This window comes from Bufo gargarizans, chromosome 6 (genome assembly GCF_014858855.1).
Source record: "Bufo gargarizans isolate SCDJY-AF-19 chromosome 6, ASM1485885v1, whole genome shotgun sequence".
In the NCBI taxonomy this organism is placed as follows: Eukaryota; Metazoa; Chordata; class Amphibia; order Anura; family Bufonidae; genus Bufo; species Bufo gargarizans.
In genome coordinates, this window is record NC_058085.1 from 308,336,860 (window position 1) to 308,364,667 (window position 27,808).

Genomic DNA, 27,808 nt, shown 5'->3' on the forward strand with positions numbered 1-27,808 from the left:
TAGAAATGTTTTTTTCTTGTATAGTGCCAACATATTCTGTAGAACTGCAGTATACCCAGGTGTGTGGGCGGAAACACACGAGAAGAAAGGGCAAACTTGATGCAGCTGCTGCCCTTGGTAGGATTCATGCCTAGGACCAAGGCAACAGGGTTACCATCTCACAGAAGAGATACCGTATTCCCTCGGTGCTAATGCTGTCAGGGATATTTCTATTCCTTCACTCTTCGTCATCTCCCCCTACGTTTTCTGTAAATCCATACATTTTATTTGAATCAAAGCAGTTTCTAATGAGCGCAGAATACGGTGATTGTATTTGCTGAACATCGGTGTCATGCCGCTCCTCCTGCATCTGAGGCTTGAGACCATTAAGACCATTATAATTTCGGGGCCACTGTATCGACCAATGATTCATACAGAACTGAGGAACTGACGTTATTTGATACTTGTGAAGCATTGATTTCCTTTGTTTCTCCTCTGGTTGCAGATGGACGGATTGTAAAGCTATTAGCAGCCCCTTCCCATCAACTCTGAAGGCAGCATGGAGCAGTCCATCTCCATTTCATCACTGGTGAATCATTTTGGTTTATTCTCTATATGTAGCATTATAATATGCATGTATTATACTGTATAGTTTATAGATGTAATATACTTTTCAGCAAGTTATGATGCAATCTCTACTTTCTACTTCTGGTTTGCCTTTACTCGCTTGTACTATTTCATTTCTATATAAAGCAACAGACCTTCTAGATGTGATGCACAGAGGTAGGAGGGCTATATTGGATGCAGCAGAGCTCAATTTGGAAACGCTTTCCTTGATGCACTCCTTAAAGAGTTAAAACGACAGCCAGATTTGTAACATCTGTATGTGGAGGACTGGATTGTGCAGTGTATAATATGCAATAGATCCAGAGATATTTGGGGGGGGGGGGGGGCGGAATGTATCTTCTCCTGTATTCCCCAAAACTGGTGTGCATAATTTGCCTGCTGGCCCAAGAGTTTCCAACGTTTTGGGGGTTTCAAGCCCCGTTTGCCTCTTTTGCCAAAAAGTGGGTGGAAATGGGTGATGTGGGGCCAGGCAAAACTTGTTTGGCATATTTATTACAATCAGGAAAATGGTGTAGATGATATCTGACAGCCGGTTCAGACCTGAGCGTACTGACCTGAGCGCTGTGTATGCGCGATTCTCCGGCGTCTCACATACGCGGCTCTGGTAGTATGCGAACGCCCATTGTCGTGCGTTCCCAGAAGTCTATGTATGGGAACGCGATCGTACGCGCTGTAAAACGCTCAGGTGAGAACCATTCCCATAAGGAATCATTGGTTCTTGCCTGTTGAGTGTTTTACAGCGCGTAGGAACGCGCTGTAAAACGCTCAGGTCTGAACCCAGCCTGAAATCTACACCAGCTCTCTTGCACAGATCTACAGAGATAACCCACAATTATTATACAGCGCCTCTTAGGGAACTTTCAGCGGTTTTCTTTTCCGGCCCTGAGTTACGTCAAAAGGGCTCAATACCGGAAAAGAACTGATCAGGCATATCCCCATGCATTCTGAATGAAGAGCAATCCGTTCAGGATGCATCAGGATGTCTTCAGTTAAGTCATTTTGACTGATCAGGCAAAAGATAAAACCGCAGCATGCTACAGTTTTATCTCTGGCGAAAAAAACTGAAGACTTGCCTGAATGCCGCTTTTTCCCATACGATTATATTAGTTCAAAATACCGGAATGCCGTATCTGTCCTTCCGGTCTGCGCATGCGCAGACCGGTAAAAATGTAAAAAAAAAAATACAAGACGGATCGATCTGTCCGCATGACAAGCGGAGAGACGGATCCGTTCTTGCAATGCATTTGTGAGACGGATCCGCATCCGGATGCGTCTCACAAATGCTTTCAGTCACATCCAGATCGGCGGATCCGGCGGGCAGTTCCAACAACTGAACTGCCCGCCGGATCACACTGCCGCAAGTGTGAAAGTAGCCTTAAATGGGTTGTCCAGAATTAGAGAAACATGGAGGCTTCCTCCAAAAACAGCCCTATGAGCTGAGCTGCAATACCCAGACACATACCATGGGCAGATGTGGCACTCTCTTTGCTTTCCTAACATAAGACAACCCCTTTAATAATTGTACCGCATCTGATGACAGCAGGGGATAGATTACCCCTTTAATAATTGTACTCCATCTGATGACAGCAGGGGATAGATTAAGAGTGGTGTGTAAAATGCCAGACTTAATAAATGTCCCCCTATGTTTCTGGCCTGATGAGCTTTAGTCTGTATTTTCAGAACATCATATGTTTGTTGTGGTTGCTTGCTTTGATTTTTGATGTGTGGACCGCTTTTAATAGTTTTTATAAATATATATATAAACAGCCATGCATATCGTATTTCTTAACTCTGACCCTGAATTACAGCCTGTCCAGAGCTCTATTCAGTTTTTCTAATCTCCGGAAACTGTCATCAAGCAACAGATGCAATCTGTATAAGAGGTTTCCAAGGAGAATGGAAAAAAATTGCCTACATTTGTAAAATTAATAAATTCTCAATATACTACACTCACCTAAAGAATTATTAGGAACACTATACTAATACGGTGTTGGACCCCCTTTTGCCTTCAGAATCAGAACTGCCTTAATTCTACGTGGCATTGATTCAACAAGGTGCTGATAGCATTCTTTAGAAATGTTGGCCCATATTGATAGGATAGCATCTTGCAGTTGATGGAGATTTTAGGGATGCACATCCAGGGCACGAAGCTCCCGTTCCACCACATCTGAATGGTGAATGGAAAGCAATCCGTTCAGTATGCATCAGGATGTCTTCCGTTCTGTCCCTTGTACGGCCAAAATCCCGGAGCAATACCGCACTTGCCGGATCCGGTATTAATTTCCATAGAGATGTATTGATGTCGGATCCGGTACCAAGTGTTCTGGAAATTGCCGAGTCGCCGGATCCGGTTTTCCAGTCTGCACATGTGCCAGGATATAGAAGGAGCTGCTTTCGCTTTTGATCTTTGAAAAAATTTAAATACCGGATGTTTGCATACTAACAATGCTAGTGTGAAAGTAGCCTAATCCGGCACAATACACTGTGATAGTAACCTACTCCAGTGTATTGTACTGTTAGTTTTACACTGACGTTTCGTCTGATCAGATCTTGCTTCTGGCAGAGCCTGGAAGGCTTCCATAAGTGGTATTTGGAGACATTTATTATTATAGTGTATTAAGAGACTTTAACATTTTTATTTTTATTTTAGTTGCTCTGATAATGGGGTGGGACAGTTATATTTTTTATCTACTTTAGATTTCTGTACAGTGCCTAGTATACAGTGGACATTTCCAAACATGCCTATCATCTGAGATAGCTCTTTGAAGATGGTTTGTCTCCCCACATTGCAGATAAACCCAACATACTGTAGGTTTTGGTCATTTACGTTGAAATATTACATTATTTTATTATCAAATTGTTTCAATAATGTGTTTATATATTTTTGTATTACTTTTTAATTGCATTTTTTGTAGAAAAAGCTGGCAGCTATACCAGATCACACTGATGTATCTTTGAGCCCAGAGGAGCGTGTCCGTGCCCTCAGCAAGCTGGGCTGTAACATCACCATCAACGAGGACATCACTCCCAGGCGCTACTTTCGTTCTGGAGTGGAAATGGAGAGAATGGCCTCTGTGTACCTGGATGAAGGGAATCTTGAAAATGCCTTTGTTCTCTACAACAAATTTATCACGTGAGGGTTTAGGGTGTGTTCTGTTTTACAGCTTTACGTCTTTAAGTTCTGCCGTAGGCTTTAAAATGTTTTTTTTTGTGCTGCAGATTGTTTGTTGAGAAACTTCCTAATCACAGAGACTACCAACAATGTGAAATCCCAGAAAAACAGGTTATATTAAAGGTAAGCAATATTTATAATTTCATTTATCATGACCTATGTATTTCTTTATATTCATAGGCTCTGGAAACATTCTATTTGCCCATTTAATTTGAAGGAATTAAAGCACCTGTCGGTAGGGTCAATCCTATTAAACCAGGAATACTGCCTGGTAGGGTTGATCCCACTGATAAAAATGATTCCTGTTGTGTGAAAATTGGTTGTGGCACTCCCAAGAAAAAGGACTTTGTTCTTTATTTTATAAGTGCGCTGAGAGGCGGGGCCTGGCCCCTCACCTCTCCGTTTTCAGTCACGCCCCTTGGAGCACTGAAGCCCTCATTTGCATATGGAATAAAAAAAATTTCAGAAACACCACAACTAAAGATTAGCAAATTTCTCCCAAATTCGATTCGGCCACTTCGCCGAATTTTAAAAAAAAATTTGGTTCAATCAGAAATATATTAGTGGTGAATCGCGTTAAAACACGGTTATTTCCACTTTTTATAGTGGTGTAGAACACCGTGCCTTGCAGTAACACCGCATAGTCAGTATGACATGCATGAATCCGTATGACATGCAGATGACAGGCATTGCTCTTAGAATCATTGCACACTTCACTTATTTGGGAAGTTGCGGGGCCAAAACTGAATAACAAGAAGAAGCGCACTCCTTTTACACCATCGGCAGCTGATTCCAAATAGATGTCTACAGAACCTGTTCTATTAAACGCTTATACAAGTAGAGCCCCCCGATGGAGTGGAGAGGGTGTCAGCAGTAAGTTTGTGTTGACGCCACTGATTATTTTGCCCTTCCTCTGATCTGTCAGAACAATAACCCCTAAAAAACGGATCTTGTCTGTGGAGCATCCGCCTTCACTCGGTCAGAATTTGATCAGTAATCCATCAGTATTGCTTAAGCCAAAAAAAACAGGAGTGGATCCAAAACAGAGATGACACGTGAATGGAATATTTGCATGTCTTTTGTACCCACTCCTGCTTTTGGCTACCAAATCATAAGCCAATTCTGATGCAAAATAGGCACCATGTCATGCAGGCCTTACAGCTGTTACATAGACATTATCCATTGTGCATCTCATTTTTCCTTCCTTCTGACAGATCAGAAGAAGGGTCAAATAAATGATGAGGTCAGCCAGGCCGAAAGGCAAAATAGTGCCCATTCATGAAGTGGAGAAGGTGGTAACAGCATGAGAAGTCCACAGAGTGGCCCTATGACATAGTGGTGAGGTGGAAGCAGCATGATGAGACCACAGAGTGGCACAATCACAGTGTGGAGGTGGCAGCAGCATCAGGAGGAGGCCACAGAGTTGCACAATGACATTGTGGAGGTGGCAGCAGTAGCATCAAGAAGCCACAGAGTGGCACATTCACAGTGTGGAGGTGGCAGCAGCATCAGGAGGCCACATAGTGGCACAATCACAGGGTGGAGGTAGTGGCAGCATCAGGAGGCCACAGAGTGGCACAATGACAGAGTGTGGAGGTGGCAGCAGCAGCATCAGGTGGAGACCATAGGGAGGCACAATGACAGTGTGGAGGTGGCAGCAGCAGCAGCATGAGGAGGCCACAGCATGGCACAATAACAGTGTGGAGGTGGCAGCAGCATCAGGAGGCCACAGAGTAGTAAGGTGACATAGTGTGGAGGTGGAAGCAGCATCAGGAGACCACATAGAGTGTAAATGGCAGCAGCATCAGGAGACCACAGAGTGGCAATGTGACATACCATAGTGTGGAAGTGGCAGCAGCACCAGGCGACCACAGAGTGGTAAGGTGACATAGCGTGGAGGTGGCAGCAGCATCAGGAGACCACAGAGTGGCAAGGTTACATGGTGTGGAGGTGGCAGCAGCATCAGGAGACCACAGAGTGGCAAGGTGACTTAGTGTGGAAGTGGCAGCAGCATCAGGAGACCACAGACTGGCAAGGTGACATAGTGTGGAGGTGGCAACAGCATCAGGAGACCACAGGGTCACCCGGTGACAGAGTGGGGAGGTGGGTGGCAATGCCAGTACCAGCTGAAGATGGTGGGTGAAAGAAGGAGTACTTGGCATCAGATGTCTGGCATCAGGCGGGTGGCAGTGTCAGAATATTAGCTCAGGCAGGTAGCCAGAAGAAACCGGTCTCTTTTGTCAAAGTGTTGGTGTGGCACCATGGATGATCTAGTCTGATGCATCAGACATTGGTGGGTGGAAATCCTGCCTGATCCACGCCTGATTCATCTTCACATCTTCAGTCTCTGCACATTTTGGGTGGATAGGTGAGTTCTTCTTGGGGTAACTATGGCCCCCTCCGCACTAAACACTCGCTCTGATGCCACACTACTGGCCGGGCAGAACGGCTTTTCCAGGGCAAACTCTGCTAGTTGTGGCCACAAATCCAGTTTGGATTCCCAGTAGTCCAGCGGATCTTCAATGTGGGGTGGCAGGGTGCTGTCCAAGTATCCCACCACCTGCTGGTTCAGGTCCTGCTCCAGGTCTAGCTGCTGCTGCTGAGTAGTTTCTTCACAAGGCGAGTGAAGAAAGCTGCTCAGCAGTGACTCTAGACTCAAGTTGCTGCTGATGGAGCTGGACCTGCTCCTGCCCCCCCACCCTGCCACAGCAGCCATGGCAGAGGAACGTCAGCGCAGAGAGCCCCCCCGGTCAGAGCTGCGAGAGGATGGACGATGGCGCAGATAGGCCGCCGCAAACTGGCTACATAGGATGTCTCTATAGTAGTTCAGTTTGTCCTCCCTCTCAGCGGGTGTAAAAAAGGCCCCATTTTGGACCAGTAGCGAGGGTCCAACAAGGTGGAGAGCCTAAAGTCAACCCTCTGCTGAATGGTGACAATTCGGCTGTCACTACGCAAGCAAGTGAGCATGCAGCGGGCTATTTGTGCAAGTGACTAGGAGGGACTCCACGCCTCCATCTCCACTGCATACTGCCACTGTGTGTCTGGGTCCTCTGCCTCATCTTCCTCATCGCCCTGTAGCTCCTCTGGCTGCTCCTGCTCCTTTTCTCCTGTCACCTGTGTAGAAACACCACCTATTTTGCTACACATTGCTTGTGCTCCAATGTCCTCCTCCTCCAGTTCAGCCCCCACAGGGCTCATGTGGCTGTGAGATCTAGGCGTGGCATGGCGTGACGTGGCGTCTCCAGTCCCCTGACCAGACAGATTTACCAGCATCTGTTCCAGTACATGAAGAAGTGGAATGCTCCCTTAGTCCTGGCGACTGACAAATAACGTGGCCTCCTCAAAGGGCCTGAGCAAACAGAAGGTGTCACGCATGAGCTGCCACTGACTGACATCGAAGTTACATTGGGTCATCAAGAAATTGTTTATGGCTTTGCTCTGTTTGTGTAGTCGGTCCAACATATGGAGGGTGGAAACGTTGCATATCAGCATATGTTGGGGGATGCCGTTCTGCCACTGCAGCTCAAGGAGGGTGTGCTTTGCAGTGTACGAAAGGCTAAAGTGCATGCAAACTTTCCTGGCCACTTTTTAGGATGTCTTTCAGATGGGTAGAAGACTTCAGGAACTGCTTGACAACCAGATTGAACACGTGTGCCATGCGGGGTGCATAGCTCAGCCCTCCTTGACGCAGCACAGACGCTATGTTCTTCCCATTGTCGGTCACCATGGTTCCGATTTTGAGTTGTCGTGAAAGAAAGCCAGGATTCGATTTCTTGATGAAGGACATGGAGCAGTTCCTCCCCTGTGTGACTTCGTTCGCCAAAGCAAACGAGGTGCAGAACAGCATGCACTGCACATGTGGTATGCTGGAGGGGCACTGTGAATTGTCCCTCCAGTGGAGGCTGAGGACACGGTGGAGGATGAGGAGCTAGAGGCGGACATTGTCGCAGGACAAACGGTGTGAGAACGTGGAGGAGGAAGCGGCGTCACCAGGCCAAGTTGCTGGTGTGGCTGTGCAGAAACCACATTCACCCAGTGGGCCGTAAAGGACATATATTGTCCCTGACCGTAGTTACAGCTCCACACGTTGGTGCTGCCGTGTACTTTGGCAGACACCGACAGGCTCAAGGACTGGCCCACCTTCTTTTCTACATACGTGTGCAGGCCTGGTACTGCCTTCTTGGCAAAGAAATGATGGCTTGGGACTCTCCACCTCGGCCCGGCACAAGCCATCAGTTCTCTGAAAGGTGCAGAGTCCACCACTTGGAAAGGGAGGGACCGCAGCACCAGCAACTTGGCCAGTAGCATATTCAGCTTCTGCACCGTTGGATGAGTGCAAGCATACTGTTGTCTCTTGGCAATCGCTTCGTTGATCGATTGCTGACGGAATGACTGACGAGGAGTAGGAGGAGGATCAGGAGCATTAGGACAAGTAGATGATGGGAAGGACAGACAGCTCCCTTCGGCTGAGGTGGTGCAGCCTTGACTGCCTGAAATTGGGTGTGTGCCACTGGGTGATGCAGCGGTTGCTGCGGCAGGCTGGACCACCACATCAGAGCCACAGTTCTCCCAGGCCATTTTATGGTGACGCTGCATTTGTTAACACAGGGCCATTGTGCCAACATTGGTATCCTGGCCACGCTTTACCTTCTGCCCACAGATTCTACAAATAGACATGTTCACCTCCTCCGGCCACATAACAAAAAACTGCCACACCGCCGAGTAGGTGATTTTTATCCCCAACACTACGCACTGTTTGACTGCTACCGCCGCTGCTTCCGTGAGCCCCTGCACCACTACTTTCTGGGCAGGTGGTCTACCCCGGGCACATTGTACTCCCAACCTCCCACTGCTGCTACCCTGCTGACTTCCGGCCACGCTAGCAACTTGCTGGCTCCACCGCTGCCTCACAGGCAAGCTGCCACCCTCTTCTCCCAATGATGATGAGGTCCCGAATTCACCTGGCTCCCAAGTGCAATCAGCTACATCATCATCATGAAGTACTGTCTGCATGTCACTGATGTCGTCCTCAACAGTCTCTGGGTCAGGAGCCTGACCGCTCGCAACACCAGCTCCCACGCCACTCTTCTCATCACTACTTGCCCGCCTACCGGAGGAATCGGCAGATGTCTCCTCCACATCTTGGCTGGCCATTAGCTGTTGACTGTCCTCTAGTAGCTCGTTCTCACTGTATAGTGGAGCTAAGCCCATAGCATATAATACTTCTTTGGCTAAGGGAACAGAAAAGGACAGAGGCAGGTTGAGGACAGGTGAGGGCAAAGGGCTTGCTCCCGGGCCATGCCAACTAAGGGTTGTGTCTGACGAACCTACCGACTCTTGGCTGGGGGTGTCTGATGTCACTTGGGATGAAGTGGATGACCGAGTCAACTATTCAGGAACAGCTGGGTTGCTGGTCAAGACATGACCCCTAGATGACACGGGGAGCGCAGGCCTCTCGCTGCAACGACCTGCACCAGAAACATTTAGGCCTCTGCCACGCCCCTGTGCAGGGCCTGTCACTTCTCTGTCTGACATATTGTTAGATCAAATAAAAAATACCTAAATAAATAAAAAGGAAATTAAAACACCCCAAAATAGTCTGTAATTTTCTAACTTCACCACACAACGGCTAATAAGCCCTTTTCTTTCCACTAATATACGCCAAAAAGGACACTAGACATGGTATAAATTTCACGGGCCAGAACCAGGTAGCTTTGCAGAATGAAATGCAAACACTGTGAGGGGGCACGTGTGAGCATTACTACTGTGAAGGGACAGATATCTGGGTATTTTTTCTGTAAAGGGGGAGCATCTGGGCATTTTTACCGTGAAGGGGGCACAAGTGAGCATTGCTACTGTGAAGGGGGGGGGCATATATGGGCATTACCCCTGTGAATAGGGCACATCTGGGCATTACCACTGTGAAGGGAGCATGTGAGCATTACTGTGAAGGTGACACATCTCTGGGCATAGCAACACTAAGGAGTGGAATGCAGGAAACTCTTTCTGGAAAAGCCTTGTGTTGCAAAATTATGAGTCTCCTCACACAGGCACGAGACATAGTAATCACATATTAAGGCCGAATGCACACGGCTGTGTTCCGCGGCTGAGAGCAGTCCGTGGTATGCCGGACTGGATTCTTGTTCAGAGCAGGAGCGCACGGCGTCATTGGTTGCTATGATGCCGTGCGCTTCATGCTGCCGCTGAACTACAGTAATACACTCGTATAGTGTATTACTGTAGTGCAGCGGCGACATGAAGCACATGGCGTCATGGCAACCAATGATGCCGTGCGCTCCTGCTCTGAACAGGAATCCAGCCTGGCATATTACGGACCGCTCTCGGCCGCGGAACATGGCCGTGTGCATTCGGCCTAAGAAATAGGCTCAGGTCCAATCACTTCCACCAGTACCACACCTTGCCAGTCACTTCCTCCACAGACCTCCTGCTCCCATCTGACTCATCCTCACCTTCTCCTTCGACGTGCTCTGATGCCTAGCTGAGAGTCCAGAGAGGGTCTGTACGGGGCGGGTGTGGGGAGATTGGGTCTTCAGTCGCCGCAAAACCAATAATAGTACTGCCCCACAGTATAATTAGGAATGGTGGCACAAGCGCGTCTCTTCTGCAACTGTGCGCAAGTTCCACCCTTCGGTCACTGCACCAGCCACATGACACAGCTTTGCGGGCCGGATGTGGCCCGCGGGCCGTAGGTTGGGCATCACTGCTTTAGAACATATAACAGCAGCACTGAACAGCAAATATATACAGTATATTTTTTTTACCACTGATACACGCCAAAAAGGGCTGTAATTTTCTCACTTCACCACACAACGGCAAATACTTTATTTTTGTGCCACTAATACACGCTAAAAAGGGATTTAGAACATATAACTGCACCGCTGAATGGCAAATAGGCCCTTATTTTTTTCCACTTATACACTCCACAATAGGCTTTAGAACATATAACTGCACCGCTGAACAGCAAATATATATATTTTTTGCCACTAATACACAACAAAAAGGGCTTTAGAACATATAACTGGACTGCTGAACGGCAAATATATAATTTTTGCCACTAATAAACGCCAAAAAGGACTGTAATTTTCTCACTTCACCACACAACGGCAAATACTTTTTTTTGTGCCACTAATACAAAGGACTTTAGAACATATAACTGCACGGCTAAACAGCAAATAGACCCTTACTTTATTCCACTTATACACCCCACAAAAAACTTTAGAACATATAACTACACAGCTGAACGGCAAATAATATATATATTTTTTGCCACTAATACATACCAAAAAGGGCTTTAGATCATATATGGTAACTGCACTGCTGAACGGCAAATAAACACTTATTTTTTTCCACTTATACATGCCACAAAAGGCTTTAGAACATATAACTGCACCGCCGAACTGCAAATATATATATTTATTGCCACTGATCTTTATCAGCGAAATTTCAGAAGGCCTCGATGGAAAGGTGTGTCTTTTTGCTGATGACACAAAGATTTGTAACATTGATGTTCCTGGAGGGATACACTGAATGGAAAAGGATTTAGGAAAACTAGAGGAATGGTCAAAAATCTGGCAACTAAAATTTAATGTTGATAAGTGCAAGATAATGCACCTGGGGCGTAAAAACCCAAGAGCAGAATATAAAATGAGTGATACAGTCCTAACCTCAGTATCTGAGGAAAGGGATTTAGGGGTCATTATTTCCGAAGACTTAAAGGTAGGCAGACAATGTCATAGAGCAGTAGGAAATGCTGGCAGAATGCTTGGGTGTATAGGGAGAGGCATTACCAGTGTAGAAAGAGGGAGGTGCTCATGCCGCTCTACAGAGCACTAGTGAGACCTCATTTGGAGTATTGTGCTCAGTACTGGAGACCATATCTCCAAAAGGATATTGATACCTTGGAGAGAGTTCAGAGAAGAGCTACTAAACTAGTACATGGATTGCAGGATAAAACTTACCAGGTTTATGCAAGTCAACAATTCTTAATTGTAGGTCTTCTGAGAGCTCTTTTGTGCGAGGCATCATTCACATCAGGCAATGCTTCTTGTGAAAAGCAAACCCAGAACTGGTGTGTGTTTTTTATAGGGCAGGGCAGCTGTAACAAAAACCTCCAATATTATTTCATTGATTGGACTCCAGTTGGCTGACACCTCACTTCAATTAGCTCTTGGAGAGGGCATTATTCTAGGGGTTCACATACTTTTTCCACCTGCACTGTGAATGTTTACATGGTGTGTTCAATAAAAACATGGTAACATTTAATTATTTGTGTGTTATTAGTTTAAGCAGACTGTGATTGCCTATTGTTGTGACTTAGATGAAGATCAGATCACATTTTGTGACCAATTTGGGCAGAAATCCATATCATTCCAAAGGGTTCACATACTTTTTCTTGCAACTGTATAGGGCTGTGACATCACAGGGCTGGCTGGCTGCTGATTGGCTGCATGCATGGCATTGTGGGTGATCCATCATTCCCAGAGTTCCTTGCTCCATGTCCTAACACTTACAGTAGCCATTTTAGGAAAAAATGCCATTCGTTACCACGAAGCAGGAGGAAATTCGGATTCGGTGCAAATCAAATTTTTCCTGAAATTCCGATTGAATTCCACTTCGTCAACTTCGATTCGCTCATCTCTAGCCACAACCAATTTTCACAGAACAAGTTTCATTTTAATCAGCAGAATCAACACTACCAGGCAGTATGGTTTAATATTGTTGATCCTGCTTTTTAACCAAAGAAAATACACAAAATAATAGAAAAATCTCCCAGCAATTCCTTTCTTCCATCATATTGTAACCAAAACTATTACTAAATATTCTTCTATATGTGTTTGAGATCAGTCAGCCACCTTCCCCTCTGTCCTGTCTGCACCAGAGGAGGACCCTCATTGATCTCTCTTCAATAGGTCCTGCCCCTCAGCCTCTAGCCGCTGATAGGGATCGGAGGAAATCGACATCTGTGCTCTCTATGGATAGGGGATAACTTGATTTAAATGGAATATCCCTTTTGGATGCTTCACATGTGGCAGATTTTGTTGCAAAAATTGCAAAACAATTCTATTTATGGCATTGTTTTGGTGGCAGGTGCATGGATTTCTGCAGGCCTCGGTCAGATGAATAGAAGTGATCTTTGCTTGCAGTAATTTTCTGTAACAAACTCTACCACATGTAAAGGCACCCTAGGGGGATATTCCAGTTAAATCAAGCTCTCCCCTATCCACAGGATCAATGGCAATAGTGTATGACTTATAACTAGAATACCCCTTTAAAAGTATAAAAGTCTGGCTTCCTTCAGCCGCCACTAGAGGGACCCCAATAATAACAGTGTGCGCCCTCTAGTGGCTAAAAGCAGGGGAATTGGAAAAACAGAGATCTCTCTTTAACCCCTCATTGACTTTCATTGTATATATCTGTTTGTGAGCGGGTGCTAGTTCCTGCACTAAAATGGATTATATTAAAAGGAGGAGAAGATTGAAGACAGCACCAGTAGTCTTTCCTACCAATGTGGTACACAGCAGAATGTCACAGTAAAATGGTGACATTAGCTAAGATATCACCCCAATGTCTGATAGGAGCCTACAAAGTGCTGCCCTTCATTCATTTGTATGGGAGAACCGAAAATAGCCAAGTGCTGGCTCAGCTATTTCCATTAGACCCATAAAAGTGAATCGAGCAGTGGCTGCACTTGCGCAGTGCGCTTCCCATTCATTTCAATGGGACTTCTGCTAGGCTATTTTTGGCACCCCCATAGGAATGAAGGGCGGTCTTGCATGCGCGGTGTGCCCGCTAGCACTTTGGGTACTCCGTTCTAAGTATAGGTGTGGGTCCAACTTCTTAGCATTATGCCCCCAATGTCTGAGCTGGGAATACCCCTTTAAATAATATGTAGCTCAAAGTGGTATGTCTATTGAATTGCAATGATACAATATGGTTTTATTGTGCAGAAGTACTAAAACAATAAAAATACTTTATGTATTTGGTATCACTGCAATCCTATTGAACCATCAAATAAACTTAAAGGGGTTTTCGGAGACTTTAATATTGATGACCTGATTGGGGGGGTTTGACACCTGGGAGCCCCGCCGATCAGCTGTTTGAGAAGGCACTGGCACTTGCTATAGCACCGCGGCCTTCTCTCAGCTTTCCCTAGGACAGTGACGACATGTTCATCGGTCACGTGGCCTAGGAGCAGCTCAGCCCCATTGAAGTGATTGCGGCTGAGCTGCAACACCAAGCACTTCCACGATACAATATATGGAACTGTGCTTGGTGAGCACGGAGAAGGCCACAGCGCTCACAGGAGCGTCGGTGCCTTCTCCAACAGCTGATCGGCAGGACTCCTGGGTCCATCAGATACTTTGATGACCTATCCAGAGGTTAGGTCATCAGTATTAGGCCTCTTTCACACTACCGTTTTTTTTCCATTTTGCAGGCCGTTTTTTGCATTCCGCATACGGTACCATTCATTTCAATGGTTCCGCCAAAAAAACAGAAAGTACTCCGTATGCATTCCGTTTCCGTATTTCCCTTTTTCTGTTCCGTTGAAAGATAGAACATGTCCTATTATTGCCTGCAAATCACGTTCCGTGGCTCCATTCAAGTCAATGGGTCTGCAAAAAAAATATATATATTTTTACCACACAATAAACAGTATGAAAAAAAACTAGAAAGAAAAATGTTGCAATTGCTGGGGGTTTTCACATTCTCACAAAAAACTGAATAAAAACTAAACTCAAAATGATAAAAGCTACCATGAAAGTTCCAAAAATATTTAAAAAAAACTTGGTCCAGGCCTGCTCAGCCTGGTCATTAAAGGGTTAAAAAGGTTTCTCGTAAAACATTTGCTCTGTTCAGAGTAATGAATGTAAGGCCTCTTTCACACGTGAGTGAATCACAGGCGTGTGCTATCTGTGCTCTCCATGGACAGCACACATACCCATTGATTTTAATGTGTTTATTTACATATCAGTGATCTTTTTTTAATACCACAGAGACGTACCATTTAGGTCTGTGATGTGGACCAAACACGCCCATGGAAGTCTATGGGTCCGTGAAAACCACTGATTCATCACGGATATGCCTAGCCTAGATGGACACACAGACCAAACACTGATCCTTCACGGACATCTTCACAGATGAGCCGCTGACCATCTTGCCACAGATGTCATCACAGACGTGTGAATGGGGCCTGAGACCCTCAGCGTTACACGACGGCACTAGTCACTCCCATGGTAGAAGGATATTACGCGATGTCATGTATTGCAAAGTAACTTCTTTATTTTTTCTGCTTTTCTTTAAGAAATTGAAGGAGGTTGCATTTCCAAGGACAGATGAGCTAAAAAAAGACCTTCTCAAGAAATATAACCAAGAATATCAAGAATACTTTAAAGATATAGTAAGTTTTATAGAAAGTCAGTATTACATTGGATAACTTTTTTTGTGATTGCTGTTACAAGGCTATCGATGTGCAATGTGATACAAACCTATGTATTGTATTAGTGACAGAGATCATAATGTCCAGGCTGAGAATAGAAATTATCAAAATATAAAAGCTAATTGCCCCTGACCTTTGTTTTGTTACTGACTGCGGCATCTAACTGGTTACATGTCCAGGGTGAGAGCATTGTGCCATCATAGCCAATGCCATGAGTGTGGAAGTCCTGCAGTACATCCAGATGTCTTCTACGTCCTATGTCCAACTTGTCTGACCCTTAATGGTGGCGTCTCTGAGGTGACCATGCTGATTTCAGTGGGTTGTCACTCTGTCTGTTAATGTGTTGTAGAACTCAGATCCCGCTGGTAGTGCTGGCTGGGTGCTACTAGAAGAACGGCACCACATTAAAGGGCATCTGTCACTGGAAAATTCATTGATAAACCAGGCACAATGCCTTGTAGGACTAGTTCAGCTGATACCCATCACTTAGTGATCTGTTGCTTCATTCCTGGGAAAAGTACTTTTCTTCCATATGCAAATGATCAGTTAAGTGCACCAGGGGTGGTCCCAAGCCACTCTGTGCACCCTCGTTCCTCCTGCTCCTTAAGCCAACCCCTCTCTCTCTCTCCTTCTTGATTGACAGGACCAGGTTCCCACATTTTGCCTGGTTCTGTCAATCAAGAAGAAGAGGAAGGGGCAGGCTGAGGGAGCAAGAGGAGCCAGGTTGCACAGAGTGGCCTTGGTGCACTTAACTGCTCATCTGCATGTGTAATAAAAAAACTTTTTCTCCAGAAGTTAACAACGGATTGCTAAGTGAAAAGCGCATTGCATTCAGCTGAGCTAGCCCTACAAGGCATTGTGTGGTATAACAATGAGTTAGGCTACTTTCACACTGGCGTTTTGGCGTTCCATTTGCGAGACCCGTTCAGGGCTCTCACAAGCGGTCCAAAACGGATCAGTTTTGCCCTAATGCATTCTGAATGGAAAAGGATCCGCTCAGAATGCATCAGTTTGCCTCCCATTAGTCTCCATTCCGCTTTGGAGACTGACACCAAAACACTGCTTGCAGCATTTTGGTGTCCGTCTGATGAAACTGAGCCAAACGGATCCATCCTGACACCCAATGCAAGTCAACGGGAACTGATCAGTTTTCACTGACACAATCTGGCACAATAGAAAACGGATCCATCCTCCATTGACTTTCAATGGTGTTCAAGACGGATCCGTCTTGGTATGGTAAAGATAATACAAACGGATCCGTTCTGAACGGATGCAGACGGTCCATGACGGATTCACAGAAAAAGGGAGTGTGAAAGTAGCCTTACCTGGTGACTGACTCTCTTTAATGTGCTAGTGACCAACCACTGAGATAAACATTTCTGTCATTTTTTATTTTGCAGGCTGTGAGGGCAGCATGAAGGGTCCCAATGCTGTGACTTATTGCTGTGACTCCCCTGGGGATGAGCTGTAGTCTTGGGGGAAACCTAGCAGCACATATGCAGCCACTCAGCCAGAAAAAATAAAGGCTATGTACACCTTAGAGGACAATTTTTTTTATTATTGCATTTTACCAACTTTGGGTAAAAAATATTTTTATCAATTGGTCTTTATTAAAAAATATTGAGCTGTTTTGTCACAAAGGGTTTACTGTTTTTGTAGCTGTGTGAATGTGCCGGTCATCTAATAAACCAAGAGGTCATAAACATGTATTTAAGCCACATTTGTAACAGTAAGATAAGAACTGAGCTACAGTATGATGAGTGTTTAGGAGATCAGCGATAAGGAGCCGGTCAGATGAGCTGGCTGACAGAAGAGAGAGAAAATTCAGATCCTGCTACTAGAGAATGTCAGGCCTGTACTGAGAAAATGGCTGCACATTTTTAATAAAGACCAATTGAAAAAAATGATTCTTAGCTTAAAATGAGTGCAATGCATTAACAAAAATAGCCTTTAACCATAAAACAGTTTTAATTAAAATCAGTGTCTACGCAATGAATGTGTCGGATCTTCTAGACTCTACAGGTTCCGGCACATTTATTGAATGAACATTGAGTTTAACTGGAATTGAGGACACTGCTCTAGAGCAAGGGTGCACTACCTGTGCAATGCAAGGACAGGTGTGTACTAATGCACTGTGTAACCATGGAGAGGTGGCTTCACATAAACTACAATAGAGCGAATTATTCATGCAGGGTCTCATTCTTTCTGAAGTGTGAATGGGTAAGAAGGACTCCCACATTCTCTAGATAAGTGGGACTTTTGGAAGTTGAACCAGCGCCTATCAGACATTTATGGCCTATCCTTTCTATATAGAAAGGTAGGGATAATCCCTTACATTTTGTTGTGACCCCTGGGTATGGTTTAGCCTGACAGTATGGTCCTTGGGCCAGAAAGGTTGTGCATCCCTACTCTAGAGGAGGGCATGTTCTTTATAGTCACATGAGGGTCCAGAACAGGGACTCTACTCTAATAACATGCAGTTTTCTAAGGGCTCTTTCACACTTGCGTTGTCCGGATCCGGCGTGTACTCCATTTGCCGGAATTACACGCCAGATCCGGAAAAACGCAAGTGAACTGAAAGCATTTGAAGACGGATCCGTCTTCAAAATGCGTTCAGTGTTACTATGGCAGCCAGGACGCTATTAAAGTCCTGGTTGCCATAGTAGGAGCGGGGAGCGGGGGAGCAGTATACTTACCGCCCGTGCGGCTCCCGGGGCGCTCCAGAATGACGTCAGAGCGCCCATTGTGCATGGATGACGTGTCCATGCGATCACGTCATCCATGCGCGTGGGGTGCCCTGACGTCACTCTGAAGCGCCCCGGGAACCGCACGGACGGTAAGTATACTGCTCCCCCGCTCCCCACTACACTTTACCATGGCTGCCAGGACTTTAGCGTCCTGGCAGCCATGGTAACCATTCAGAAAAAGCTAAACGTCGGATCCGGCAATGCGCCAAAACGACGTTTAGCTTAAGGCCGGATCCGGATTTATGCCTTTCAATGGGCATTGATTCCGGATCCGGCCTTGCGGCAAGTGTTCAGGATTTTTGGCCGGAGCAAAAAGCGCAGCATGCTGCGGTATTTTCTCCGGCCAAAAAACGTTCCGTTCTGGAACTGAAGACATCCTGATGCATCCTGAACGGATTTCTCTCCATTCAGAATGCATTAGGATAAAACTGATCAGGATTCTCCCGGCATAGAGCCCCGACGACGGAACTCTATGCCGGAAGAAAAGAACGCAGGTGTGAAAGAGCCCTAATAGGGGTATATTTCAAATGAGTTTTCTAAATCAGAAAACCTTTTTAAGTTCCCTCATTCCCTCAACCCTACATATGAATGCACAGGAACTCTTTGCTTCTAATGGAAGTGTTCTGATTATATCACTACAACAGATCATTGCTAACTGCGTTCTGAGTGGTGCTCATAAATGCACCTTCTTACATTTTATTGCTAGAATGAGAGAAAAGCAGAATGTCTGAAGAAAATGGAACAGCAGCAACTTTTAGAGGCAGAGAAGAAGCGAGTGGCACAGCTCCGACAGCAACAAATAGAAAATGAGCAGTTCAACTTTTTTGAAGACCAGCTCCGGAAGCAAGACCTGATCCGAGACCAGCTTAAACACCAAGGGAACCTTAGCCTTAAGTCTAAGGTGTCTGAGCAAACAGATGGCACCATGATATCTTGTTTTCCCACATCCAAAGGCAATTCATTGGCTAATGCAATGTCTGGGAAAGCTGTCAAAAATGATGCAGCTTTGTATGCTGGACAGTCTCCCCCGATAAGCCGGTCTTTAAAGCCAGCAGCGACTCTAAGTGCCGTACAAAGTAAGTGCTTGATACCCAAGACTTTATAACATGGATGTGTATGATAATGATGGCAGACTCCACTTACACAGTATAGATTTCCATCCACCTCTCAGTACAGTGCAGGAAGTAGCAGTCCATTGACCTATCTCCAGCAGGAATGGGGCATTGACACAATAGTTCATTAATTTTCCAGCAAATATGGGTGTGTGACCTGTGGCGTCACCAGCCATTGCAGATGGGTGTGCAACTGGCTATGATGGCATAGGCGCTTGGAACTAGCTGGTGCCTTAACCTATGACAAGGCAGTTGCACAGGAGTGAAAGGCTATGAACACTTTTGGGGGCATTTTTTTTAATTAGTGCATTTTTTTCATATTTCTTTATTAAAAATATAGAGTCCTATTTCTGTACATAGCTGAAATGCTCTAGTAGCGGCCTCTGGATTTTCTGTGTTTTCCGTCAGTTGGGGAGCTAATGGGCTCCTTATCTCTGCTCTCCGAGATGCTCTAATATAGGAATCTGAATTTTCTCTCTGCTCCGTCAGCCAGCTAATCTGACAGCTCATTATCTCTGCTCTCTGACATTATAGCTCAGTTCTTATCTTTCTGATAAGAACGTGGCTTAAATAAGTGTTTATGACCATTTAGTAGTTTAGAGATAAGGTTTATTAGATGACCGTCAAAAAGTGAAAATGCCAGTCAGACAGTTAGAAAAACAGTTAACCCTTTGTGACAGAACAGCTCAATGTTTTTAATAAAGGCCAATTGAAATTAGGATTTTTAGCCAAAAATTAGTAAAAGGCAATCATAAACAAAAATTACCCCAGAAGGTGTACATAGCCTTTAACTTCAGGTCCTGGTGTTTATTGGACAGTCTTAATTAAAATTGGATAGGTCATTAATATCTGATTGTTGGGGGGTCTGTCTCCCGATACCCCTGTCGATCAGCTGTTGAGGATGCAGTGGTGCTCTGGTGTGCAGTAGTGCACAGTGTTGTACATTGTATGGCGGCTGGCCTTTGTACTGCAGCCAAGGTCTATTCACTTGCATGGGGCTGAGCTGCACCGAGGCCATGTGACCAATCTTTGTGTTGTCAATGGCCTAACAAGAGGCCACAGGAATCAACATCTGATCGGCAGAGGTCCTGGGAGTTGCACCCCCCACTCCAATCAGATATTGATGACCTATCCTGAGGATAAGCCATCATTATCAAAATCTCATTCAAGGGAGGGGGCTCAATACAGTTCTGCACATGTTGCCATCTGACCTACAACTGGTCCTGATGTCAAGGCTGAGCTGGGGACATAATTTGTGTTCTGATGAGCAGCTTTTACTAACCATTTTTATTTATCTCTATCAGATGAAATTGTGGAAGGATTAAGGATAGTTGTTCTGCCCAAAGATCTCTCTAAAAAATTTCTTCAGCTAGCCGAAGCAAATACAAGTAGAGGAATTGAGACATGTGGGATTCTTTGTGGTAAACTGGTAAGAATTTGTATTTTTTATTTTTTTACAATTTTAAGAAACACATAATTAAAAATAAGAACTTGGGTACAAAAGATGCCTCACTGGTATATAATATGTCTGGTAGCTGCCGTATTTTTTTACTTTATAAGACACATCTAGGTTTTAAAGGAGGACAATAAGAAAAAAGTATTTTTCATTAGACCTCAGATCAGACCAGCAATCAGACCCCCAATGTTAATCAGACCTCAGCTCACAGCCCCATTTAGAGCCCCAATGTTAATAAGACCCTCAGATCAGACCCCTCAATATAAACAAGATCTCCATTCAGACTTCAGCTGAGGCCCACATGCCTCAGATGAGACCCCATGCCTCATATCAGCCCCCATGCCTTAGATCAGCTCCCAGCCTCAGAGTACATCAAATTAAAATAAGCAACTTTCCTCTCCTGTTCCGGACGCCACAGGATCCCAGGATCCAGCTCTCTCTCTTCTTCTTGCCGTGGCTGGGCTACGATGCACACAGCATGAGGTCACAGAGCGTCCTTATTCTGTGCGCAGTCACAACACAGCCGACGGCAAAGGACCAGGAGTACAGAGACCAGGGAGCACTGCATTCACCGCTTCCCGGTCCTTTGGTACTAATGAGCACTTCCATAATAGAAGCACTCATTAGTATTCGACCTATAAGACACAGTGACATATTTTTTCTCCACTTTGGGGGGGGGGGGGGGGGTGTCTTATGGGGCGAAAAATACAGTATTTACACATTTAGTTAAAGGCTACTTCCAAGTATATAGAGTCTGTCATCAGCAACGTCGCTATGCAACCTAGCAGAGTGCCAGAATGACTGAGGCCGAGTTCACATTTCAGTTATTTCCATCAGTGATTGTGAGTAGGGATGAGCGAACTCGAACTGTATAGTTCGGGTTCGTACCGAATTTTGGGGTGTCCGTGACACGGACCCGAACCCGGACATTTTCGTAAAAGTCCGGGTTCGGGTTCGGTGTTCGTCGCTTTCTTCGCGCTTTTGTGACGCTTTCTTGGTGCTTTTTGAAAGGCTGCAAAGCAGCCAATCAACAAGCGTCATACTACTTGCCCCAAGAGGCCATCACAGCCATGCCTACTATTGGCATGGCTGTGATTGGCCAGAGCACCATGTGACCCAGCCTCTATTTAAGCTGGAGTCACATAGCGCCGCCCGTCACTCTGCTCTGATTAGCGTAGGGAGAGGTTGCGGCTGCGACAGTAGGGCGAGATTAGGCAGATTAACTCCTCCAAAGGACTTGATTAACTGATCGATCTGCAGCTGTGGATCATTGAGCTGCTGATCCTCAATTGCTCACTGTTTTTAGGCTGCCCAGACCGTTTGTCAGTCACATTTTTCTGGGGTGATCGGCGGCCATTTTGTGTCTTGTGGTGCGCCAGCACAAGCTGCGACCAAGTGCATTTAACCCTCAATGGTGTGGTTGTTTTTTGGCTAAAGCCTACATCAGGGTGAAGCTGTCACACCAAGTGCATTTAACCAGCAATAGTCTGTTTATTTTTTGGCCATATACTACATCAGGGGCAAGCTGCGCCTGTCACCAAGTGCATTTAACCCTCAATGGTGCGTTTGTTTTTTGGCTAAAGCCTACATCAGGGTGAAGCTGTCACACCAAGTGCATTTAACCAGCAATAGTCTGTTTATTTTTTGGCCGTATACTACATCAGGGGCAAGCTGCGCCCGTCACCAAGTGCATTTAACCCTCAGTAGTGTGGTTGGTCAAGCTATCACACCAAGTGCATTTAACCAGCAATAGTCTGTTCATTTTTTGGCCATATACTAAATCAGGGGCAAGCTGCGCCCGTCACCAAGTGCATTTAACCAGCAATAGTCTGTTCATTTTTTGGCCATATACTACATCAGGGGCAAGCTGCGCCCGTCACCAAGTGCATTTAACCCTCAGTAGTGTGGTTGGTCAAGCTGTGACACCAAGTGCATTTAACCAGCAATAGTCTGTTCATTTTTTGGCCATATACTACATCAGGGGCAAGCTGCGCCCATCACCAAGTGCATTTAACCAGCAATAGTGTGGTTATTTTTTGGCCATATCCCAGTCTAATTCTGTCACTAAATCCATACCGGTCACCCAGCGCCTAAATACTAGGCCTCAAATTTATATCCCGCTAAATCTCTCGTTACCGCTGTCCTGTTGTGGCTGGGAAAGTTATTTAGTGTCCGTCAAAGCACATTTTTTGTTCTGGGTTGAAATACAATTCCCAATTTAGCAATTTAAAAATTTAGTGGTTTCTGCTGTATCAGAGCTATTTGAAATCTATCCCTAAAAGGGTATATAATATTCAAGGTGCACATAGGGTCATTCAGAATAACTTCACACACCCGCTACTGTGCATTTCCAAGTCTAATTCTGTCACTAAACCCATACCTGTCACCCAGCGCCTAAATACTAGGCCTCAAATTCATATCCAGCTAAATCTGTCGTTAGTGCTGTAGCTGGGCGAGTTATTTAGTGTCCGTTCAAGCACATTTCTTGTTCTGGGTTGAAATACAATTCCCAATTTAGCAATTTCATAATTTAGTGGTTTCTGCTATATCAGAGCTATTTGAAATCTATCCCTAAAAGGGTAGATCATATTGAAGGTGCACATAGGGACATTCAGAATAACTTCACACACCCGCTACTGTGCATTTCCAAGTCTAATTCTGTCACTAAACCCATACCTGTCACCCAGCGCCTAAATACTAGGCCTCAAATTTATATCCAGCTAAATCTGTCCTTAGTGCTGTAGCTGGGCGAGTTATTTAGTGTCCGTTCAAGCACATTTCTTGTTCTGGGTTGAAATACAATTCCCAATTTAGCAATTTCATAATTTAGTGGTTTCTGCTATATCAGAGCTATTTGAAATCTATCCCTAAAAGGGTAGATCATATTGAAGGTGCACATAGGGACATTCAGAATAACTTCACACACCCGCTACTGTGCATTTCCAAGTCTAATTCTGTCACTAAACCCATACCTGTCACCCAGCGCCTAAATACTAGGCCTCAAATTTATATCCAGCTAAATCTGTCCTTAGTGCTGTAGCTGGGCGAGTTATTTAGTGTCCGTTCAAGCACATTTCTTGTTCTGGGTTGAAATACAATTCCCAATTTAGCAATTTCATAATTTAGTGGTTTCTGCTATATCAGAGCTATTTGAAATCTATCCCTAAAAGGGTATATAATATTCAAGGTGCACATTGGGTCATTCAGAATAACTTCACACACACCCGCTACTGTGTATTTCCAAGTCTAATTCTGTCACTAAACCCATACCTGTCACCCAGCGCCTAAATACTAGGCCTCAAATTTATATCCTGCTAAATCTCTCGTTAACGCTGTCCTGTTGTGGCTGGGAAAGTTATTTAGTGTCCGTCAAAGCACATTTTTTGTTCTGGGTTGAAATACAATTCCCAATTTAGCAATTTCATAATTTAGTGGTTTCTGCTATATCAGAGCTATTTGAAATCTATCCCTAAAAGGGTATATAATATTCAAGGTGCACATTGGGTCATTCAGAATAACTTCACACACACCCGCTACTGTGTATTTCTAAGTCTAATTCTGTCACTAAACCCATACCTGTCACCCAGCGCCTAAATACTAGGCCTCAAATTTATATCCTGCTAAATCTCTCGTTAACGCTGTCCTGTTGTGGCTGGGAAAGTTATTTAGTGTCCGTCAAAGCACATTTTTTGTTCTGGGTTGAAATACAATTCCCAATTTAGCAATTTCATAATTTAGTGGTTTCTGCTATATCAGAGCTATTTGAAATCTATCCCTAAAAGGGTATATAATATTCAAGGTGCACATTGGGTCATTCAGAATAACTTCACACACACCCGCTACTGTGTATTTCTAAGTCTAATTCTGTCACTAAACCCATACCTGTCACCCAGCGCCTAAATACTAGGCCTCAAATTTATATCCTGCTAAATCTCTCGTTAACGCTGTCCTGTTGTGGCTGGGAAAGTTATTTAGTGTCCGTCAAAGCACATTTTTTGTTCTGGGTTGAAATACAATTCCCAATTTAGCAATTTCATAATTTAGTGGTTTCTGCTATATCAGAGCTATTTGAAATCTATCCCTAAAAGGGTATATAATATTCAAGGTGCACATTGGGTCATTCAGAATAACTTCACACACACCCGCTACTGTGTATTTCTAAGTCTAATTCTGTCACTAAACCCATACCGGTCACCCAGCGCCTAAATACTAGGCCTCAAATTTATATCCTGCTAAATCTCTCGTTAACGCTGTCCTGTTGTGGCTGGGAAAGTTATTTAGTGTCCGTCAAAGCACATTTTTTGTTCTGGGTTGAAATACAATTCCCAATTTAGCAATTTCATAATTTAGTGGTTTCTGCTATATCAGAGCTATTTGAAATCTATCCCTAAAAGGGTATATAATATTCAAGGTGCACATTGGGTCATTCAGAATAACTTCACACACACACGCTTCTGTGCATTTCCAAGTCTAATTCTGTCACTAAATCCATACCGGTCACCCAGCGCCTAAATACTAGGCCTCAAATTTATATCCCGCTGAATTTGAATACAATACATTGGGCCAAATAATATATTTGTTGTTGTGGTGAACCATAACAATGAGAAAAACATCTAGTAAGGGACGCGGACGTGGACATGGTCGTGGTGGTGTTAGTGGACCCTCTGGTGCTGGGAGAGGACGTGGCCGTTCTGCCACATCCACACGTCCTAGTGTACCAACTACCTCAGGTCCCAGTAGCCGCCAGAATTTACAGCGATATATGGTGGGGCCCAATGCCGTTCTAAGGATGGTAAGGCCTGAGCAGGTACAGGCATTAGTCAATTGGGTGGCCGACAGTGGATCCAGCACGTTCACATTATCTCCCACCCAGTCTTCTGCAGAAAGCGCACAGATGGCGCCTGAAAACCAACCCCATCAGTCTGTCACATCACCCCCATGCATACCAGGGAAACTGTCTCAGCCTCAAGTTATGCAGCAGTCTCTTATGCTGTTTGAAGACTCCGCTGGCAGGGTTTCCCAAGGGCATCCACCTAGCCCTTCCCCAGCGGTGAAAGACATAGAATGCACTGACGCACAACCACTTATGTTTCCTGATGATGAGGACATGGGAATACCACCTCAGCATGTCTCTGATGATGACGAAACACAGGTGCCAACTGCTGCGTCTTTCTGCAGTGTGCAGACTGAACAGGAGGTCAGGGATCAAGACTGGGTGGAAGACGATGCAGGGGACGATGAGGTCCTAGACCCCACATGGAATGAAGGTCGTGCCACTGACTTTCACAGTTCGGAGGAAGAGGCAGTGGTGAGACCGAGCCAACAGCGTAGCAAAAGAGGGAGCAGTGGGCAAAAGCAGAACACCCGCCGCCAAGAGACTCCGCCTGCTACTGACCGCCGCCATCTGGGACCGAGCACCCCAAAGGCAGCTTCAAGGAGTTCCCTGGCATGGCACTTCTTCAAACAATGTGCTGACGACAAGACCCGAGTGGTTTGCACGCTGTGCCATCAGAGCCTGAAGCGAGGCATTAACGTTCTGAACCTGAGCACAACCTGCATGACCAGGCACCTGCATGCAAAGCATGAACTGCAGTGGAGTAAACACCTTAAAACCAAGGAAGTCACTCAGGCTCCCCCTGCTACCTCTTCTGCTGCTGCCGCCTCGGCCTATTCTGCTGCTGCCGCCTCGGCCTCTTCCTCCGCCTCTGGAGGAACGTTGGCACCTGCCGCCCAGCAAACAGGGGATGTACCACCAACACCACCACCACCACCTCCGTCACCAAGCGTCTCAACCATGTCACACGCCAGCGTTCAGCTCTCCATCTCACAAACATTTGATAGAAAGCGTAAATTCCCACCTAGCCACCCTCGATCCCTGGCCCTGAATGCCAGCATTTCTAAACTACTGGCCTATGAAATGCTGTCATTTAGGCTGGTGGACACAGACAGCTTCAAACAGCTCATGTCGCTTGCTGTCCCACAGTATGTTGTTCCCAGCCGGCACTACTTCTCCAAGAGAGCCGTGCCTTCCCTGCACAACCAAGTATCCGATAAAATCAAGTGTGCACTGCGCAACGCCATCTGTAGCAAGGTCCACCTAACCACAGATACGTGGACCAGTAAGCACGGCCAGGGACGCTATATCTCCCTAACTGCACACTGGGTAAATGTAGTGGCAGCTGGGCCCCAGGCGGAGAGCTGTTTGGCGCACGTCCTTCCGCCGCCAAGGATCGCAGGGCAACATTTTTTGCCTCCTGTTGCCACCTCCTCCTTCTCGGCTTCCTCCTCCTCTTCTTCCACCTGCTCATCCAGTCAGCCACACACCTTCACCACCAACTTCAGCACAGCCCGGGGTAAACGTCAGCAGGCCATTCTGAAACTCATATGTTTGGGGGACAGGCCCCACACCGCACAGGAGTTGTGGCGGGGTATTGAACAACAGACCGACGAGTGGTTGCTGCCGGTGAGCCTCAAGCCCGGCCTGGTGGTGTGTGATAATGGGCGAAATCTCGTTGCAGCTCTGGGACTAGCCAATTTGACGCACATCCCTTGCTTGGCGCATGTGCTGAATTTGGTGGTGCAGAAGTTCATTCACAACTACCCCGACATGTCAGAGCTGCTGCATAAAGTGCGGGCCGTCTGTTCGCGCTTCCGGCGTTCACATCCTGCTGCTGCTCGCCTGTCTGCGCTACAGCGTAACTTCGGCCTTCCCGCTCACCGCCTCATATGCGACGTGCCCACCAGGTGGAACTCCACCTTGCACATGCTGGACAGACTGTGCGAGCAGCAGCAGGCCATAGTGGAGTTTCAGCTGCAGCACGCACGGGTCAGTCGCACTACAGAACAGCACCACTTCACCACCAATGACTGGGCCTCCATGCGAGACCTGTGTGCCCTGTTGCGCTGTTTCGAGTACTCCACCAACATGGCCAGTGGCGATGACACCGTTATCAGCGTTACAATACCACTTCTATGTCTCCTTGAGAAAACACTTAGGGCGATGATGGAAGAGGAGGTGGCCCAGGAGGAGGAGGAGGAAGAGGGGTCATTTTTAGCACTTTCAGGCCAGTCTCTTCGAAGTGACTCAGAGGGAGGTTTTTGGCAACAGCAGAGGCCAGGTACAAATGTGGCCAGCCAGGGCCCACTACTGGAGGACGAGGAGGACGAGGATGAGGAGGAGGTGGAGGAGGATGAGGATGAAGCATGGTCACAGCGGGGTGGCACCCAACGCAGCTCGGGTCCATCACTGGTGCGTGG

At 45.9% G+C, this 27,808-nt stretch overlaps 1 protein-coding gene across 2 annotated transcripts in view; it reads left to right on the forward strand.

Moving 5' to 3' along the window:
• The window catches only part of STAMBPL1 (STAM binding protein like 1), a 92,160-nt gene that overhangs the window by 34,153 nt on the left and 30,199 nt on the right, over positions 1–27,808 (forward strand). Inside the window, exons 2-8 of one of the 2 annotated variants that reach the window (XM_044297033.1) lie at positions 485–568; positions 3,304–3,414; positions 3,522–3,739; positions 3,826–3,901; positions 15,102–15,197; positions 18,690–19,059; positions 20,400–20,524. In XM_044297033.1, the coding sequence (XP_044152968.1) occupies positions 3,663–3,739; positions 3,826–3,901; positions 15,102–15,197; positions 18,690–19,059; positions 20,400–20,524 (744 nt within the window). In that variant the 5' untranslated portion in view covers positions 485–568; positions 3,304–3,414; positions 3,522–3,662. The remainder of the gene's footprint in view (positions 1–484; positions 569–3,303; positions 3,415–3,521; positions 3,740–3,825; positions 3,902–15,101; positions 15,198–18,689; positions 19,060–20,399; positions 20,525–27,808) is intronic. The other variant, XM_044297032.1, reaches the window with a different exon arrangement.